The sequence below is a fragment of the Paralichthys olivaceus genome, chromosome 21, assembly GCF_024713975.1.
Source record: "Paralichthys olivaceus isolate ysfri-2021 chromosome 21, ASM2471397v2, whole genome shotgun sequence".
NCBI classification, from domain to species: Eukaryota; Metazoa; Chordata; class Actinopteri; order Pleuronectiformes; family Paralichthyidae; genus Paralichthys; species Paralichthys olivaceus.
In genome coordinates, this window is record NC_091113.1 from 15571035 (window position 1) to 15590984 (window position 19950).

At 40.7% G+C, this 19950-nt stretch overlaps 1 protein-coding gene across 3 annotated transcripts in view; it reads left to right on the forward strand.

Annotated features, from left to right (window-relative positions):
• The window catches only part of LOC109626997 (putative uncharacterized protein MYH16), a 54042-nt gene that overhangs the window by 2614 nt on the left and 31478 nt on the right, over positions 1 to 19950 (forward strand). Inside the window, exons 2-3 of one of the 3 annotated variants that reach the window (XM_020083298.2) lie at positions 7553 to 7732; positions 18220 to 18447. In XM_020083298.2, the coding sequence (XP_019938857.2) occupies positions 7553 to 7732; positions 18220 to 18447 (408 nt within the window). Of the gene's footprint in view, positions 1 to 7552; positions 7733 to 15029; positions 15894 to 18219; positions 18448 to 19950 lie in introns of those variants that run through there. The other 2 variants (XM_020083300.2, XM_020083301.2) reach the window with 2 other exon arrangements.

Genomic DNA, 19950 nt, shown 5'->3' on the forward strand with positions numbered 1-19950 from the left:
GGTATATTCAGCTAAACATAATTACAGTAAATGTTGTCTATAATCAACTATGCCAGGTATTCCAGTCAACCCCACCAGGACAATAACTGGCTTTGAAGAGAACCAACCCCCTCCACTGTGTTTATGATGTCAACAGTTATCCCTTCAGTGTAATTACCTGACAACAATCACGTCATTGATATGATTTATAAGCTGGTGCTCTTGCACCTGACCTGCAGCCAGTGGACCACAGGAGTGTAGATGAAATGTGAGGTGCTCCAGCGATCAAAGTTTGGCTGCGCCGTCCTCCGTGACCTGGATCTAAAGTTCAGCTGGAGGCCAGGCCTCACCCTGCGGCCCAGTCACCTGGGAGCAGTTTGGACTTTCCAGTTTTACAGTACAAACAACGCTCCTCTAGACAAATGCAAATGAATCAGAACAGTATGATTCACAAAAAGTATTCAAATCTACATAAGTAGGGATTCCACATCTTTATATCAAGACTCTTCATATCAGAATTCGAAATGCAATCACTCTAAATAACCCCTGCTTGTGCTGAGATTTGATATCTGCATGTGTTCAAACTGTGTGCTTGCTTCAGATATTTTGTTGCCTGCACAGATTTCATGCACTCCAGCTTCAGCTCTTCTCCTTGCTGCTTCTATATGCATGTGAAATGTCTCCTCTGAGATTTCTCTACTCTTGGATATGTTTCCTCTGCGCTTTGATTTTTTGTCCGGGTCTGTCAAATTTTCTCACCCAATAGAATGCCAGATGTAGTGTTGACAAATGACGCTGTCCCACCCTCATTGTAGGTGCGTTAGCTTTACTTCTTTGAGAGTCCTGCGTGAGTGGTTACTTTAACAGGGTTTATGCACTCCTATACTCCACCGGCTTCAAGCGAGAAAAAGCAGGGGCTATTTGAGGGCAAGCGCAAGGTTTTGAGTGAGAGCATTACAAAATCTGAACGTGAAATCAACAAGTCATGCTCTGAAACTGAAACCACACTCTGAATAAAGAGAGAAAAAAAACTATTCAGCATCACTTTTCTGACCCTAGTAGTTTTTTTGTTGTTCACAAATGTTTACTTGAAAAGAACAAATCATCTGGATACAAAAAAAACTCACTTTCAAGCCATTTGTTCGCAGGGATCCTCACACATGGAGGCCATTCTTTTCTCCGAGCAAACAGCAAATGCTGCAAAAGATAATTAATGGCCTAATTCCTCATGTGGTTACACTTACGATGCCACATGAACAAAAACGCACACCGTCAAGTCCTGTTGTTTTAACAGACTTGTAAAGGCTGGCCAGTATTAGAGGAGCATATAAAGAGTCAATGGTGCTGAGGCAACTGTGAGAAGAGAAACAGAGTCTCTGAGTGAGAATGGTACATGTTCAGCAATTAAACTTCTCCACGGTGAATTTGAGCCTTGAGTTTCAGCCAGAATCCGACTTGTCGCTTGTGATTAAACACACTTGCGACAGGCACCGCTCCTTGTCTTCCTGTTTGGTTGGCTGAGTTGTGTTCTTGGAAAAGTATTGGAATTGTTGCAGCGTTCTAGTGATTGAAGTCACGGCATTGCACAGTAAAATCTGTGCCACAATCAGAAAAAGTAGCAGCAGCTTGTTACGCGAGCTGCCCCATGCTGACATGTTAATGTATGATCTGCACACATGGGAAATAATCATTTCTATATATTTGACACTTGTGTTTCCTCTTCCACAGCAGCTCTGCCTTTCAAACTGCAGAGTAAAACTACAATCTGCAAACACTTAACCGCTGAAAACGTTTGGAGCTGGGCTGTTTGAACGTTTTCGGCCATTTGATGGTTAACTGTACATTCTGGGCTTGAGGCTGCAGCCAGTAGCATGTGAACCACCTGCAGGTGTAAATAAGAGTTAAGATCATGAGCAGCTGTGCAAATAAAAGAAAGGAATGGAGATCATGGGATTAATATCCCAGTTACCTCCTTTCAGACTTGGAATGTCAGGAATCAGAGACTGTTATTTAGGAAATTGTTGCATTGTCTAGAAAAACGTGAAAAGAGATTCACATTTTAAACAGTTTTTACGGAGCTACAATTCACACAGTTGGAATTGTTTTCTTTGCCGGGATGTGAAGTGTGCTGTTTCTGTTTTCTCTCTGCAGGTTTGATAAGTGGTAAATCTTGGAGCTTCAAGTCAAAACACGAAAACTTTGCTCAAGCCCAAGTCGTATTCTTCATTCTCATTGGGTGGCAACAAAGCAAGCATTTATTTTTTTGCATTCTGAACAATAGTGCTGGCTTAAGAGGTTGAGCCCTGTGATCATGCTAAAGGTGAACCATTGATGTGTCACATTTATCTTCCTCTTCTTTCTTGGCATCGGCTTGCAGGATGCTGTTGAGTGCAACAGTAAATCCTGCACTGACAGGTGAATGCATCGTGTGTTTGAACTGACTGCAGGCAAAGGAAGTTCAGGTGTGTCAGCAGGCAGATTCCCATGGCGGACTTCTCCTAAATCTTATTTGGATAACGTGGTAATTACTGACGTACACTTCAGAAAGATGACACCAAATTTCCCCGTCTAATTTTGCAGCTGACAAACTATTTGGTTTGTCAGGGTTGAGGGGTGAAGTCTCTGTCAGGCTTCAGAGAGCTGAACTAATGACAGCTCTTTTCCAACGGCACAGATACCAGCATTCTAGCAGCGTGTGTGTGTGCGTTTGTGTGTGTGTGTGTGTGTGTGTGTGTGTGCGTTTGTGTGTGTGTGTGTGTGTGTGTGTGTGTGTGTGTGTGTGTGTGTGTGTTCTGCCGGTCTGTCTATAATAGAGCTTTCCCTTTTAAACCTCTTCTTCAGATCTCACAGTGGAAAATCAGCTCACATCTGTTTTTCCAGTGACAGAAACAGCACTTTGTTTTTTTTTCTGCTTTGGAAGTAAAGCCAAATATACTTGTGTCATCTTGTTGGGTGTGGAGAGAAATATTATTATTCTGACTCTCACTCTGGCCTCAAGTGTAAACTCCTGCAGGAGACAACTGGTCTCTGCAAGATGTATTGGATTAGATGTATAAATGAAATTAATAATGGTTTTGTAATGTAAATATAATGCAGATCCTGTACATCCCCTGTTAATACACTGTTATAATCAATATTTCATCAAGCAAAATTATGATTCCGAATTGATACTACATTTATTTTATAAGCCAAGCAAAAAATGTTTTCCTTCTTAGTACACAGAAGCCTGAACAGGAGAATGTTAAGCCGCTGCTGCTACAGAGCGATGGTAGCCAGGTGATTCAAAACTTATTCTTATTGAATGTATCGAGTGTCTAAATTGTAGCTAATAAGCATACCAGGAATAACTGTGAGGCACGGTGGTACAGTGGTTAGCACTGCTGCCTAGAGTCATCCTGGTTCAAATCCTAAGATGTCAGTGTGAGTGAATGGTTGTCTCTGTATGGAAGCCCTGTGATTGGGTGACGACCTGTACCTCGAACAGTGTCAGATAGATATTGGCTCCAGAATTGGAAAGATGAAAAAAACATTTCATGATATTTATCTATTCCTCATATAAATCTTAGTTATCTCATGTTTTGTTGTTATTGATATTTTTAGTTTTTTCGTCACGTGATCGCTGGTTGCCTGGCTTTTTCTCTTTTCTTGACTTCTGGTTGCTTAGTTATTTGGCAAGGAACATTTATCAGTCTCAGGTCTAATCTGAAATTCTGATATCAGTGAAACCACTAAATAAAAACATTTTCATTTAAGCCCAAAACTCCCACTTTGCATTAATGGAAACATGGTCCCAGACTTTTGGGCCCCTCTGTGCATGCCATCAACCAGTTTGATGTTTCTGTAAACACATTAAGCACTGAGTCACTGCAGCTAATATCAAGTCCATAACTGAATAAATAAGAATAAATCAAAAAATGAAAGCACAGCTGTTTTGGATATCATCTCATGTTGAACTGAATTCCACTGTATTTGGTCCATGTCACAGTGTGCAGAACATTATACAGCTGTTTACATCAGTCTCAGAGTTTGACAGGCATCTGTTCAGCCTGAGAGTCTGGTTCCATGTGGTCTGGTGGACAGGTGAGGCGCTGGGGATACGGAGAACAGGTCTCGGGCCTGTTCTGCCCTGCAGTACAGTGCAGCCCGCATACAGACAACCCTTTTACATTACTGTCTGCCTCTGATCAACTGAACACCGCTGGCTGAACTCTAGCTTTCACCTTTGGCCTCTGTACCAAGTAGTGATCAGGCCAGGGTGAAAAAATGTTTGGAGTTCAGATTGTTTGTTTTAACTGGCGAGAAGAACCAGTCTAGTGGAGGAAGCTGTTTAAAGACGAGCTATTCTGCTCATTTCCAGCTCTTTATTTTTATTGTTGGACTCTTTGCATGATTCACAGTTAAAAAAAAAAAAATCCTTATTTGTTTAAAACCTGTTAGAAAGCCTCTCAGATGAGTCTCTGGCTGAAACAGGCAATATAAGCTCAGGTCTCCTGTCTTTTGATTGGCTGAACATCCTGAAGCCTGCTGAGAGGCAGCGCAGCGAGACGGGTCTGTGGAATAAAATCTGGTACTGTTTTTGTAGTAATCCTAACAATACTCTGAAAAATACAGACTTACGACATGTGAAATTGACATGTTACAGTTTGTCTTGAAGTCGTGCGGATGTATATTGTTTCACCCAGTGCTTTATGAGCACCTCCTTAATTGATTGATACATAATGATGGATCCAGATCTATCAGTAGTAGCTGGTATATAAAAATGTTTCTACATATCCCCTGTTGTTAGTTGTACATGTGATTAACATGGTCACGTAATAGAAATCAATCATCAGTATGGTAAACCTGCTTCATTTGATATTTGTATGCTGGATTATTTCTAGAGATTTTTATATTGTATATTATATATTTTTTTCTCTCCACTGTTGCCAGGTGTTTACTCATTGTGGGAACTGTTGGGTTTTCTGTAATATTGTAAGACCTCTACTTTACTTAAAGGTAGAGTTTGTGTAGAATTTAGTGATATTGAGTGTTGAAATTGCATGTTGCAGCTGAACACCCCTCACCTCACCCTCTCCTTCCAAACATGAAAAAGAACCTGTGGTAGCCTTTAATTATCATAAAAACTTAAAAGGTGTTTAGTTTGTTCAGTCTGGACTAATGTAGAAAACATGGCAGCCTCCGTAGAGAGGACCCCCTCAATGTAAATATAAAGTATTTAAATATAAAGGACCTTTTCTGTAGTAAAGAAAAATACAATTCATACAATTTAGATGAAACAAACTAGTGAAAACATCATGAGGATTATTCTACATTAAATTTCTGCCAATAGTTCCCTTTCACCAAAATCTTACACACTGGACCTTTAATGTGTCTTGAATTAAGAATTGATATAAGGATTGAATTGGGGTTGCTGTGGCTCAGGAGCTGAAGTGTCCTTGGGCAAAGTACTGAACCCCTGAGCCCCTGACGACTGTGCCGACAGTGTGTGAGTGATGTGTAATAAAGAAAGTGCTGCACAAAGATGCAGTGTATGAATGTGTGTAAATGAGTGGATCGCAAAAGCTTTGAGTTATCATCTAGACTAGAAATGCTCTATCTAAAATACAGACCATTTGAATTGAGCATAATTAATGCCGATAATACTACTCAAGCAGACTGTTTTGGCAGACGATCATATACAGAAATCCATGACGTCAAATTCTTATGAAAGTAGAAAAAAAACAGCAGTCTGATGCCAGAGCTTTTGGTAGTAAAACTTGAGGGATACTGAGAATGAAGTTGGAGGCTTATCTGCTTTTTTCAACTTGACACATTCAGCACACTGCGGTAAAAACACAGTCCTCCGAGAATTTAAATCAAAAACCCTTCTCGCTGCAAAAAAATATACTTTTGACTTGGCTTCTTGAATTAGACGTTCATACTGGATGAGTGTTTGAATGCTTTTGCAATATTGGTCAGTCATCTGGTGCCGGTATAACATTTATTACAGTTATTTACAGCCAAATAAACCAAACAGTAAAACTAGCCCATCTTTGTCATCAGTAGCTCTAGTTTTGTAACAGATACCTGAAAAAGAGAAGCTTATTGAAAAACTCATTGTCTGTTGTTAGTTACATTTAATCATTTTATTGTTGCTATTTCTCAAAAATAATCCATCCTCATAATCATTTAAACGATATAATGAATTGCCCTGAATGAATTCTAGACACAAAAACTGAGGGTAACTTCTCCATACACACTGAGCTTATTCTTTCATTGCCAACAGTGATTGTAAGTGACTGTTCTTACCAGAGAGAACTCATTAGAACTAATGGATTATATCTGCCACACTGGATCACATGACTATGTGTAATGATAAACCTATTGTCAATCGTCTTGTTTTTGCTTTGCTCTCCATGGTTGCAACAGCTGTTTTCAGCTCAGACAGTGAATAATGAACTCTCTGCCTCCTAAACATAAACCCTGGCATGTGCCAAACTCGGCATGTGCACATCAAAACATATAATTACACTAGGTTCAGGTGAAGGTGATGCAGGAAATAAAAAAGCACTTATTTTTCCCTAAACCTGAACTTCACCAGAAGCTACAGTATTTCTCATGACCATGATATCACCCCAAGTATATCCCCAAAAGTAATCCAAAATTAATTGCCGTAACTTGAATTAAAAAATCTTTAGGCTGTTGGATTTTGTCTGACCTGGTTGCAAAATGCTCTTTTTGACTTAACTGTTTAAGTTTATCAAGATTGGGAACCTTCCCGAAGTGTTACCATGACAACAAAGGCCCAACAGCACAAGATAAAGGTTTACCAGTCATATGATAAATAGTTGGGGGGGGGGGGGGGCTGTATGTGAGAACACATGTGTCTAAGTCAGTTGTTGAGGACATTCTCTGGAGTTTCTCCTGTTAGACCCCTAATAAAAACAGGGGGAAGATTCTCCGTGAGCCAGTGGGTGTTGATAACGTTTTTATCTGAAAAATCTTTCGGTGATAAGAATGGAGGCCAGTGGAAGTGATATGCTACGTCTGAGCAGAGAATCTCCTGCTGTACATGTGAAAGGCAAACTCCATCCCGTTGTGTGGACATTCTCTGGAGTTCACGTCTGAAAACAGCATACGATTAGGCTTCAGGGCTGGAAGTTGCAGCTTTAAAAATGTTTGTCATTCTTGGCTCCGGCTAGATGTGGCGAATTTCAAAGTCATTGTGGAAAGAAAGAAAATATATTGTTCCTTTTATGACTCCAGAGCAGTTAGCAGCGATGTAGCAGCTCGGAGAAGAAAGTTTTATATTGTTCTAGTGAACGATCAGCAGGAGGCCAGTCTGGAGAGAGAGGGGCGAGGAAATATGGGCACGTGTGTGTGTTTTCATACATGCGTGTGGATGAAGTGTGTGTGTGCGTGTTAGATGTGGATGGAGGAGAGAAAGGGAAGAGAGAGAGAGGGGTTACCATTCAGACTCCAGACTGAAGTGAACAAAAGTGAGAGAGACTCAGTTGGAGAGCTATCCAAGCTGAAATATCTGACTGTGTGTGTGTGTGTGTGTGTGTGTGTGTGTGTGTGTGTGTGGTTGCAGGTCGAGTCTCTGTCCTTGCAGCAGCACATTCACACACAGGAGGCAGGGATGAGGGAGAGAGAGGAGCTGAGGAGAGCCATAGAGCAGAGTGAGCGACTCCTCTCCAAGGTGCGGGAGCTGGAGGAGCAGAACACTGACCTCGACAAGGAAAAGCATGAGGTGGCCACTAGATACCGAGCTGTAAGTCTGCTGCACCGCATCTCCCTCTCTCCTTCTCCGTCTCTTTTCCTATTCTTTCCCCCCTAAAAAAAAGCCTTTCCTCTTTTGTTTCAGTCACTTGATACGTAAGAAGTCACAGGATTTGTGATTAAGTCTGAATTTCTGCTCGATAAGGGATTTTGAACGTGGTCATTAAACCAGCCCTGGGTGGATGAAATTAAGTGGATAATGATACCCTAGCGGAGGGGGAGAGGGAGATGCAGCCACCATGGCAGTCACTGTGTTCGAGCTTGTTTTAATGCTGCGGGTTTTTACTGCTGTGTTGACCATTTTCCAGCTGATCGTTTTATTGAGAGAGCGCTGCTGTCACAGTGCCGCGAGGCACCGTGCTGTTTCCTGGCCCGGGGCGCGCTGCTTGACTGATTGGTTTACTGCAAGGAGGACTGGGTGAGTGGCACATCCCCTTCTGTTGGGAGGCGGTGTTACCGCAAGTTTAACTGAGAGAAATACAAACCAGCATTCCTCTTTAGAAGTATTCGGCTCATAAATACAGCACATGACTGCTGAAGACATCAACGTTTTAGCCACAGATATTTTTTTATATATTTTTGATTTCAAGGACTTCAAGCTGCACTAAACTCAAATTACTTTTGTCATTTGTTGCTCGTGGTGACCATCCCACACAGATTTAACAACCGTCTCTGCAAAGTTCTTCAACAGTTTTTATATCATTGTTTTTTGAAGGCCCACACATTTACTGTTTTTATTATTAATTATTTTTTTTATACCTCCAGCTGCAGCAGGCACTGTTTTCCATTGTACCCACTTTACACTAGTGAATAGTATAGTATCTAGCAATTATTTCCCTCAGGAGTTGGCAGAGACCAAATCTAAAAGGAGACCAGATATTGAAGGCTGAATTTTTCTGGTGTTCACCAAACCACCACCTTTTAAAACTATCTTAAAGGAAGGATAGGCAATAGATGGATTTTGAAAAGTGCACATATGGTATAACAGTATTTAACCTCATAAGCCATGCCTCTCAGTCACATCTAGAGGAAAGCTGTTGAGCTATTCTTTCTGCTTTTATGCAACTGAACCAAAATGTAATAACAATAGTTTTTAAACCGTGTCACTGGGCAGTAGCATACATGATCTGTAAAGCAGTAATGCATGAGAATCAATAAATCTGGCAGTGATCAATTAACATTTGAATCCATAAATTCACAAAACCACACTTTTGTTATTTAATCTTTGTGCTTGAGTTTTGCAGCGGTTTGGTTTTGAATCCAATAAATGTGTGTCAAACAGTGCATACACGTAAAACACTCTTTATGCTGCTGTAGGTTTGTGTTATTAGATTGAGAGTCTGGTTCCCACCATCACTCTTCTAAATTACTGCTAATGTTGTCTTTGCTAACACGTTTTATACAATTTAATAAGGTGAAAATGTTTCAGTGTTGTATCTAAAGCTTTTTTCGATGCAGCTTTAAAAATATTACGTACTTTGTCTGTTAAAAGCCACAATGCCCAACTATTTAAGTAGACTGACTTTACCTGTTTTAAAATTAAGACAATGTATTTGTGCTGATTTTCTGAAGACTTACACCTTCGCAAATTGGGGGCTTGAGTGCCACAGTGTCAGGAAAGTCCAGAAGTATTTCAAGAACTCAATTCAGCATTGTTTATTTTATCCTTGATAAAAAATTTTGAAAAACACATGTACTGATTAATCTGAGCACAAACTTTCACTAACCACCCTCTAGAGCTTCCAGCTGCACATCACTGTGTTCATACAACAAATGCAGAGGGCTCAGGTGTCATCACGACACCTCAGCATGACCCCAGGGTGAAACCTATCTCACATGATGACAAATTCATGACCAAAGTTCTACAGGCTGCTCAGACAGCTATTATATGGGCCATTTATCTTTGATCATTGAATTATTCACAGCGAAAGGTCAAGAGTAATATAGAACATTAGAAAAATAAGGAAATACTTACATTTGAGTCTAAAGACTTTTGTGGAAATGACCGTCCAACCATATGTACGAGATGCAACTTCATACTGAGATCGAATAAATGCAGCCACATCTTAAAAATCACAGTTCAGTGCCTCTTGGACAAATCAAATTAAAACCATGAAGCAAAACGTGCTTTCTATGGCAGTGAGCAAGTACTTCATTCAAAGTTTGTGCTTTGAGAAAACGTCTTTATTGACAGCAGAAATCTTTTTTTTTGGAGTATGTGTGTGCCATTTTCTGAAAGTGAGCGTGGGAGAATGACTCTCTCCTGGAGGCAGAGGATTTAGTGTGAGAGTGTGGAGCGCCGCTGCTGTTGCCAATGTTTGTGGAAAACGCTCCGGGGTTGCCCATGGGATTCGGTCATTACTGGTGCTGAGTGCCTTAGCAGACTCTTCAGACGACTTCAATTGGAACACATCGTAAACCGCCTCATGGAGCTGGACTGCAGCTCTCCTTACTCTGTGCTTTACTGCCGTCTCCTCATGACAGATTCGCGGGTCATCGTCGATCTTCGTCTGTGTGTGCCTTTCAGTGCTGCAGGTTCCCTCTGCACAGCCACAGTTTGTTAGAGGACTTACAGCTGAGGATCATACTATTACTGTCAGAAAATCTTTTTTCTCTCTCACAGATACCAGGTTATAAAAGTGGATTAGAGTGGGTTTTAGATCACTGCAAGCCTGTTTCTTCTACAACCCAAAATCTCCCACATTTTCTTTAAATAGTCTTAACTATCTTTTTCTTTTTATTACCTTTTAGAGACAGAAATGACTTTGTTATCAAAATCACTAGGTTTGCTCTGGCTCCAGCTGTGTCTTCTCTCCCCTTCTTAGATTAACCAACCATAAATAATGAAGTTAATCTGTGGAGGAGACGGATCAGCCATTATAATTCATACCTTGGAGCCTGTCTGATAGGACTGCAGTGAGAAATGTGACTCCCTGTCAGAGCTATTTAGTTCTGCTGCCGCTGCTACTGCTGCTGCCTGGAGAAGTTTTATAGTTTTCCAGGGGAAGTTTATCCTGCTCCTTATTTTCCCTGTTATCACTGAGTGAGACTAGAGGAACAAGTCACAACTCTGTCGTTATGGGTATGATGAACTCCTGCTTCTCAATCATTCACAATGCAGCACTGTCCTGTCAGGTCATTGCTAGAGAATAGAGGAGCATCCAGCAGCTGAAGAGTCAAATATTTACCCCAGGACTTGGCGGAGACCAAAACTGAGCTTAAGGGAAACCTTATTGAACTGAGATGTGCCAGGTGTCCACCAACCACCTTCTCAATTGACCTTAAGGCACCACTGTCATAGAAAGTCACAGCTTACAATACTAATTTTAAATGCTTACAATAATGTTCTCTGACAAACAGAAAGAGAGGACGATTTCCTCTTATTAATCTCAGTCTCTCGTTTAAAATACAATGTTTTAAAAGTGCAAATATTTTAGGCAATAAGGTGCTGGTTATGATTTAGACTCTAGAGATGTGCATTTTGAGGCATTAGTTGGGCAAAAATAACATAATGAGCAAAACTATAATGTGACATTATAATTATGCTACTGTAGGTTTGTGCTGTTGTTTAAATCACTGTGGTAATTATATCTAAATTGTTTGAATGTGATCAGGTCAGTCACTGTTTTGTTTGTGTTGAGTGGCGGTTCAGTGCAACGCATGTGACTGGTCTTCACTAATCTTTAAGATATACAGTATATATATATATCTATACATAGGGAATACGTCATTTTAACACACGAAGACAGCCAGAACATACACGGCCTCATTATACAGCTGACTTACTGTTGATTTTCCTTTTGTTATCAAACCTTTGCAACTTTATGGGTTTTATGTTTTTTTCAGAAAGGGTTTATATTGTTACAAGCCTGGAAAAGGTTGTTAAGAGCAATGAGTGAACACAGTAATTAGCTTTATGGGCCAGAACAGTTTCTGGCCTCTAGTGACTTCACAGCTAATTACTCCTGCCCACTGACATAACAGAGACATAACATAACCTGAGAGGAACAACCTGAGCAACACTTCTTAGTGAAGACATTGATTGTGTGCGAGGATGCTTCTTCTGGATTTTATTCTCTTAAGTTAAAATCATATTTGTATCTGTACTTGATGCAATGATGTAATTGGCAGAAATGTGTCGTAACAATAGAGAATTTAGATCCCTGCAGTCAGCTCATAAAAACCTCTGTTTACCTGTATCCCGCTGTGGCAGATTCAACTGCATTTCCGGCAGCTTAATAGTTAGGGACACATTTCACTATAAACCACAAACATCAACCTCATGGTGCTATCACAGGCATAGTAAGGGGAATCATCAATCGGTATGGTCAATTTTAGTGTACTGACCAACCAAAATCACAATCCATAGCACGACACAGCTAAAAAGTGCCACTAAGAGACAACTCAGAGGATCAGAGGAAAATACGTGACTGTACCGCTGTCTTTGTGATCAACTACGCACATTCAGAAGGGAAGCCTGCAAAGACCAACAAAAACAGACATTAGTCAGGAATTTGAGGATTACCACTGAGAGAAAAAGGGTGAAAAGAAATGGTTTAATTTGCTTCTACTGTTGTTCTAACCTTTTTTGGGTACAAATGGGTTAATTACTGTTAATGGGAAATAAATGTGGAGTGTTCTTGCAGAGCTATCCAGATGCCCCAGTTCTGCAAGTGGAAAAACTTTCAGTCTGGACTTGCTCTGAGGTTTCTGGGGCCCAAGGCAAACTGTGGGACAAAAGACTGGCTCGGGAGATATGAATGAGCACGGTGAAGGGAGGAGAGAGGTGGGGGAAGGGGAGGCTAGGGAAGGGACGACTGACTTGATGTTCAAAGGCAAATGAAAGTAAGAACAAATTGTTGAGGAGAGATTAACTTTGAGGTTAAAAGTCGAGGCCAACAAAGACACCGTCACTTAGACTGCATGGGTAATGAGACACTACTGATGACTATGCCTGAGGTTTGAATTCCCCAAAAATTTTCATTTTCTCTTCTGCTGAGTGCTTTAAACTTGGATGTTTCCTCTGTTATTACATTTTTTGTTGAGATCAGGCATATTTGCATATCTTGCTGCAGCATGATTCTATGAACAGTCAGTCTGTCTCAACAACTACTAAATGGATTGGTTCCAGATTCTGTACAGATATTCCCACACAATATATTCTGAGGACTTTTTGTCAAGATGTTTTCTTTTGCTCTCTGTCAAGAGGTTATGTGCTTGTCTGCCTTTGCTTGTTTGTTACCAAGATTATGCAAACACTACATGACGTATTACCAAGATACTTGGTAAAAGGATAGCGTATGGGTCAGAAAACAACCCATTTAGTTTTGTTGCAGATCCAGTGGAGGATGTGGTTTCAGGAATTAGTTTTTACTTTCTTTAATGTTGGGAGATCACTTCACAGACTGCAGAGGAATCTTTTTTCTCTCTTATTTAGTGAACTGATAGAATGGATTTAAAGCATATTTCATCTGTCTGATTTGGTGAACTGGATTTAAAGCATAATTTGATCACAGAGCCATGATCATTGTTGTATATACTTTTTCGTGTGTGTGTGTGTGTGATTGTGTCTGTTTTTTACAAGACTCCAAGATACATATCTTATGTTAAAAGCATCTGGCAGCTGAACCCACAACCTCCTCTTCCCTCTGGTGTTATCAGTCATCTTGCTCTTGGGATGCCAACAGGCAGCTGGTAATTAAGCTCTCTACCTTTATGGAGGCATTGTCCCGGACCATGACACTCAGAATATGGGTTTCATTACGCAAGAAGGAGTGGAACATGGGCAAAGATCATCTGAGAGCCTTCCTGTGATGCTTTCATCTACATTAACCATGTGCTTATGTTACCTTATGATTCTGTAATCAGTATCAACTGCAGTTCAGATATCTTGATGAATGAATGAATAAGACTCAAAGGAACTGGCTTTCCTTTACAGTGTTTCTTGCTTCCGAGCCTTAGAGTTTTTGATGATGAAAACCTGGTGGTATTTGACTTAGCTGTGTATCTGATTCAATGGCAAGCCTTCTTGTCAGATATGAGTGTTGGTGTTGGACATGTGTGGTGTCTGGAGAGGCAGTCTGGGTGAGCTCAGTGTCTCTCCAGCTCAAGTGGGAGTCACAGAAAGAGATCTCTCTGTGCTGCCTTTCTGCACAAGAACCCAGACCACATTGTCAAAATAAAACAATTTGAATTCTCAGAAATCCTGTATTTTGATGGGTTTTTTCGGTGGCTGGATGTCCTCCATGCCTCAGTGGCATTGGCAGAGCGCTTATCCTTGCTCATATGAGCATGTCCACATTGGGGCAATTTAGATTCACTGTTATTCTAGCTTTATGTGATTTAGAAAGGTTATGTTTCTTCAAACCCTGGTGACAATCCCTACTGCTGTACAGTGCATATGTTGGGATTTTGGTTTATGTTTGTCTCTTGAGTAATTTTACACAAATATTGATATAGCCTTTTATTTTTTACATGATTACTCATGGATGTACTCTTACAAATGTTTGCCACAAATCTCCACATTTTATACACATATTCAAATTACATATTCAAATTAAAGTACAGACATATTGAAGCTGTAGAATTTATAAAGTACAGATACATGTACATGGGGAGTAACTGGAGTAGAAATATATGGCCCTCAGCAGACCCATTTATCTGTAAAAAATCAGTTTTCTTCTCATTCCAATACTTATTTATGGCATATATTTTTCACTTGTTTCGTACAGCACATAATTCATAGTCCTTTTAAACTTGACAATGCTACAGCTCTTTAATTCTGCATACAGTAAATATAGGCCTACAGTATGACAAAAATTTAAGGCTCACATTTTTTCTGGAATTTACTTCTTTCTTTTTTGGGTCTTTCCTTTTTAATTCCTGAATGTTTTAGAATATAAAAGAATAAACTCCTGAAAACTGATATTTTATCAGTTATGTGTTCATGTATTTATAGTTTTTTTTCTAACTAGTTGCAGCTGTACTGTTTCTCCTTTCATTATTAAAATCTTGATCATTACCCCATCTTGCTTGATGTTAACTCTAGATATTGAAATGCTTAGTCCACTCTATGTGGGTATCGGTAGCTTCATTCAAGAAAACATCCACACTTGAATCGAAAGCACAATATGCCTCATTGTTCTTGCTAAGATGAATGCCGTGGCATTGTGGGGGACCATGTGGGCGTGGGCCCACAAGACATTTATGTCAATTATAATGTAGACTTTGAGGAGAAAAGGCATTTTTGACTCTGGAATAGTGCCCTTGTTTTCTTGTCCTTCTGTGGTGTGGCTGTGACCGTACAGCTGAGAGCTACATTTCTGTGGCAGAATGATACAGCGTTAAAGGATTTTCTCCTCAACTGACATACTACACCAACCGCCATCCCTGTGGGACACCTTTGGATCCCCTCGGAACTCTGAGGAGGCACCTGTTTCTGTGGGAGGAGACTGGTGAGGGGAGAGAAAGACGGCAGAGATATTTGTTGGGGTGAAACCCAGTGGACTGAGCAGTGGCTACCTGCATAGGATTAGTAGTAGCAGCTGTGGGCTGTGGACCAGCTGGAAGCATGCACGCAGGAATGTTTAGATTTCAGTAGCGTATACCAGCTCTCCCTAAAAATATGATGAATGGTTGATTGAGAATAGAAGGTGCAGCGGAGAGAGAGAGAGAGGAGGGAGGAAAGCAAAAGCTCAGAGAAAGACAAAGCTGAAAGATAAGGTAGTGTGAGGAAGACAAAGAAAAGGTAAGCAGAGCTGCAAGCGTTTTGAGGGAGAGAGATCGAGAGAGCAAGAGAGAGAGAGAGAGAGAGGATCTGTGATCCACCTGGAACAAGCAGAACAGCTGTAAACCAAGTGAAGGAAGTGAAAAGAAGTGGTTAAGCCTCTTTGAAGAAGTACAGAAACACCTAAAGAACAGACGGGCAAGTTGCTACACTGCTGAACAGGTAAAGTCCGCACAGTAACAGTTTATAGACTCGGGGAAGTTCAGTCAAGATGATGTCTGTGAGGCAGCAGCGTCAGCGTCGCCACTCCCTGTCTGATGACTCTGAGGAGACCAATGGGAACCATGCAGATCCTGGACCAGAACCAGAACCTGAAGAATTGGACTGGGATGGCTATTGCACAACAGTGGAGCACCGGTTAGCAGCTGTGGGTAACTCTTGCTGCCAATAGTTTGATTGTGACTGGTCAATGTTATTACCCTGAACCTGGAGCTTAGCTATTGTGTCAAATATTTAGCATTTACTCACTCACCTGGCTCGTCTTGCCATATTACCATACACTAATCTTCAGTCGACTGCAGTTGAAGACAGGTTTCCTGAACAGTTTTTAAATTTCATACAGCAAATTTCTATTGTAAAATATTAATTTCTCAGGAGCAAAATTAGTTAGTTGAGCTATGTCAAAGGTGCTATTAAACAACACCAAGCGATGACACTAAAGTTTGGATACCCGACCCAAGCCTGTCAGGACCCGATGAGTCAGGCAGGGTTCTGAAAATAAAAAATAGAAACGATGTTCAGCTTCAGGTCGTAGGTCACATTGGCTGGGCTGTCTTCTTGATTTTTTATGCTGTAAGTGCCTGTAATTGAATGCCTGTTGGGTTAGGGTCGGGCAACCCAAGCCACAGTCCGCACCCACATGTCAATCTCATGTAACTAACATTTGCAGAAATATGGCACATGCTGGTTAACAGTAAGCTTAACCTCAGTCGCTCTGCAGCCCCCTCCTCACAGTGATCGCTCCAGTATTCACAAAGTACTCCCTGAATGTAGGCCTATGAGTGGCTAACTGGTCAGCAAGCCAGTAAAGAAGACACATTTAGATAAGACCAGTTACACACTCTACATCACATAGGCTGTACTCATTTCATTGAGGTTACTAATTGCCTCCCCATCCGAACTCTTGTAGCTAACTCATTAAGTGCTACATTTGTCTTGACCAGAGACACCAAACTTATATAACACATCAAACTGGAGACTGCAGGAAAGAGGGATCCATTAGTGGTCAGGACAACTATCATATTTGAGATTTTCCGGTACTATGCCTGATTCCTACAGAAAATGAACTGGTTGCTGCTGATTGCTAGTGTGATGAATGGTAAATGGTCTGTATTTATATAGCTATTTTCTAGTCTTGATGACCACTCAAAGCACTTTACAGAACAGTTTTGCCATTCACCCATTCACTCACATTCATACAGTGCATCTATGGGCAACACTTCTTTTCTATGCGGGGCCATTCAGGGTTCAGTATTGCCCAAGGACTGTGTCAAAAATGTGTGTGTGATCCTCAAAAGCTTAAAAATATAAAGTGAAATGGCAGCAATGTGTTATTAGGCTCAACGTTAAAGTTTTGGAGCTCCAGCTCCATAGGCTCTCATTCATTCTGTGTGTATGTGTGAATGTGCACGATGTGTTTGTGTGAGAGAGTAAGCATGTCTTTATGTACAGACGTGTATCTTTGTGTGTACAATTTACATATCCTCTGTGTGTTGGAGCTGGGATTGATCTACAACCTGTTCAGTCGTCATCAGGGTCAAGTGTTAAAGGTGCAGTTAGAGAGAAAATAATGTGAATATCAGAAAGGCAGGGAGCAGACTCAAAGCAAGTAGGCTTTTACTTTTATGGAAATAAATGCAGATGGAAATGTGGTCGCCTGATCATGTCACAAAAGCCCAGATATTTGGGTATGCTATTAGCTCGTTCCAAATGCCTTGCCCATGATGACTGGTCCATAAGAAAGTAACAGTAACCAGAGCAGGCACTCACAGTTAGGTCTTTTCACTCCTGTTATGGATGCCTGTTGACTAAGGGATCTGGTGTTTGGTAGAACTTGCTAATCTGGTCAGTACTGTACGTCACCGCGTTGCCTTTTCAGCTCTACTATATTAAGACAAGCTTGAACTAACAAAGCAAGGTTTCTTTTGACTTCGGGGAGGATAAGTTTCATCTTGTGGCATAACGTGCGGTAAGATCCTATTTGTATCAATTCATTATTTTTTAGCTTGAGCTTCTTTTATTCAACTAATCTCCTCTTATTAACTTTTTTCTCCTCATCTTCCACTAATAATCTCAATTTTTTTAACTCACTCTTTAACAATGTTAACTACTTAATATCCTTTGCAAAACTACAGTATGTGTACAATTTAGTTTAAAGAATGTCATAAAGCACTTGTTTAGATTTCATGTAACATCCTTATTGTTTAGTGCTTTAAAATCAAGACAGCCAAAAGCAAGGACTGATAGAAATGTAATAAATGTATGTAATACACAGGTATACAAGGGTTCAGGGATTCAGCAATAGATTTATGTTAAAATACATCAGTTAAACAGGAAAAAGAAAAGTCTAGTGATATAGTAAGTCTTCCTGCCAATTCAAAATCTGAATGATATGGTGCACGACGATGAAAACTTGTTGAAAGCAAAAATGTATCAGCTGAACTCACTGTAACTCTGTGCTTGTTATCCCAAAGGAGCAGGAGAGCGCCCAGGCATCCGAGCAGCGCTGTGTCCAACTGGAGAAGGCCCGGCGTGAGCTGGAGCTGCAGCTGTCGGGTCTGTCAGACCGACTGGAAGAGGAAGAGGAGGCCTCAACCCAGCTGGTCCTCCACAGGGACAGGCTGGAGGCCGAGTGCCGCATCCTCAGACGAGACCTGGATGAACTGGAGAGCGCCCTGACTGCGACTGAGCAGAGTAAACAGGTAGGTCATTACATTAGTCTTCAAGAACTGATGATGCCTGTTACACACAGACTGACTTAAGGCTCAATTATGCTGCCTTTACATACAAAAAGAGATATGTCTGTTTTAAAAGATGCCATGATTGTTAAGTAGTAGCTGGGCAGAGTCAAGAGTTTCTGACAATAAAAAACATAAGGATGGTGGATGGTGGTTGTGAGATTGTTTCTCTTAAGAAAGAGGAAAAAGCAAATGTTTGTCTTACTTTTAGATATGTCAAAAAGCCCCACACTCACACGTGCACAAATACAGATTAAATAACTAGTGCAGACAGAACGTTCAAATACAAACTGGAAGTTAAGCAAAAATGAGCCTCTACTTTGATTCCACTGACGGTGTAATGTGAAGAAGTCTGTTTAAAACCACAAATCAAAGCTTGACTAGCATTAGAAATAAGGTTAAATATGCTTTGATTTTCTGTTTTCAAACTAAAAGCCTCTTAGGTTCCATCATCTCTACACTGAAAGAGAGAAGAGGGATGACAGGCAGACATGAAATTTGTGATGATGAAGCACTGTGTCCTCTGCGCAGACGCTAACAAGCAGAGGCTATTTTGACATCTCCATTGCAGCCCCTCACCAAACCCCCTTTATCTGTCCCACTGCGGGGTATTAAAGGATTAAGATGCTATCTCAGTTCAGGAATGTCACAAGAATGTACTGTACTCTCCACTCCGCATGTGAAGATGGAAAAACTGGCACAAGGTGTTGTTGGTTTAGCCCCTGCAAATTTACACTTATTCATTTGTTCTGGGTCACAGAGTTAAGATCTTGACCCTCTGGTCATATCGTGGTTTTCTGGGCTAATTGGTCCCTCACATGGTGAAGATACAGTAAGAGGGAGGTGTGAGAGGACTCCGGCACAGTGCGTGCAACAAGACCAAACCTGTTTGATAGCAGAGTTGAGAGTTGGCTTTAAAAAAAAGAAAAAGAAATGACGTGACCCTGTCTAATGTTTGTGGTATGCTGTCATAACAGTTATTAACACCTGGACATGATGTCGCTCATCCAAAGGAGCAAAGAGTTTGAACTGAATTCACTCATCTGAAATGTATTGTAAAACATATTTGTGGCCCTTTTTGAAGAATAGGCGTACAAAGCACCAGTCTGCTGACATTTTCATTTGCAGTCCAAAGCTCTAAACACTCACACATGTCTCATTAGGTTTTTTTCAGCAGCAGCCAGCGTTCCACATGAGAATATAAAGCAATGATTTTTATAATAAGGAGGCAAATTAGTGACATTTGTTTCTGTCATGAAACGAGACACTTGTTTTACAGTGTGGCTGAAATGTCAGAGCCTGCAGTGAGGCTGCTGGATTCACATGCTATCATGGCTGCATGCCCGAGAGGAAAACATTCATAACAGAGAGAAGTGGTTTAGCAGAGCTAATAGCAAGAAATCTAATATGTGCTGATGATTGTAATAGTATAGGTTTAATGATTCGGATTATGTAATATCTACTCAA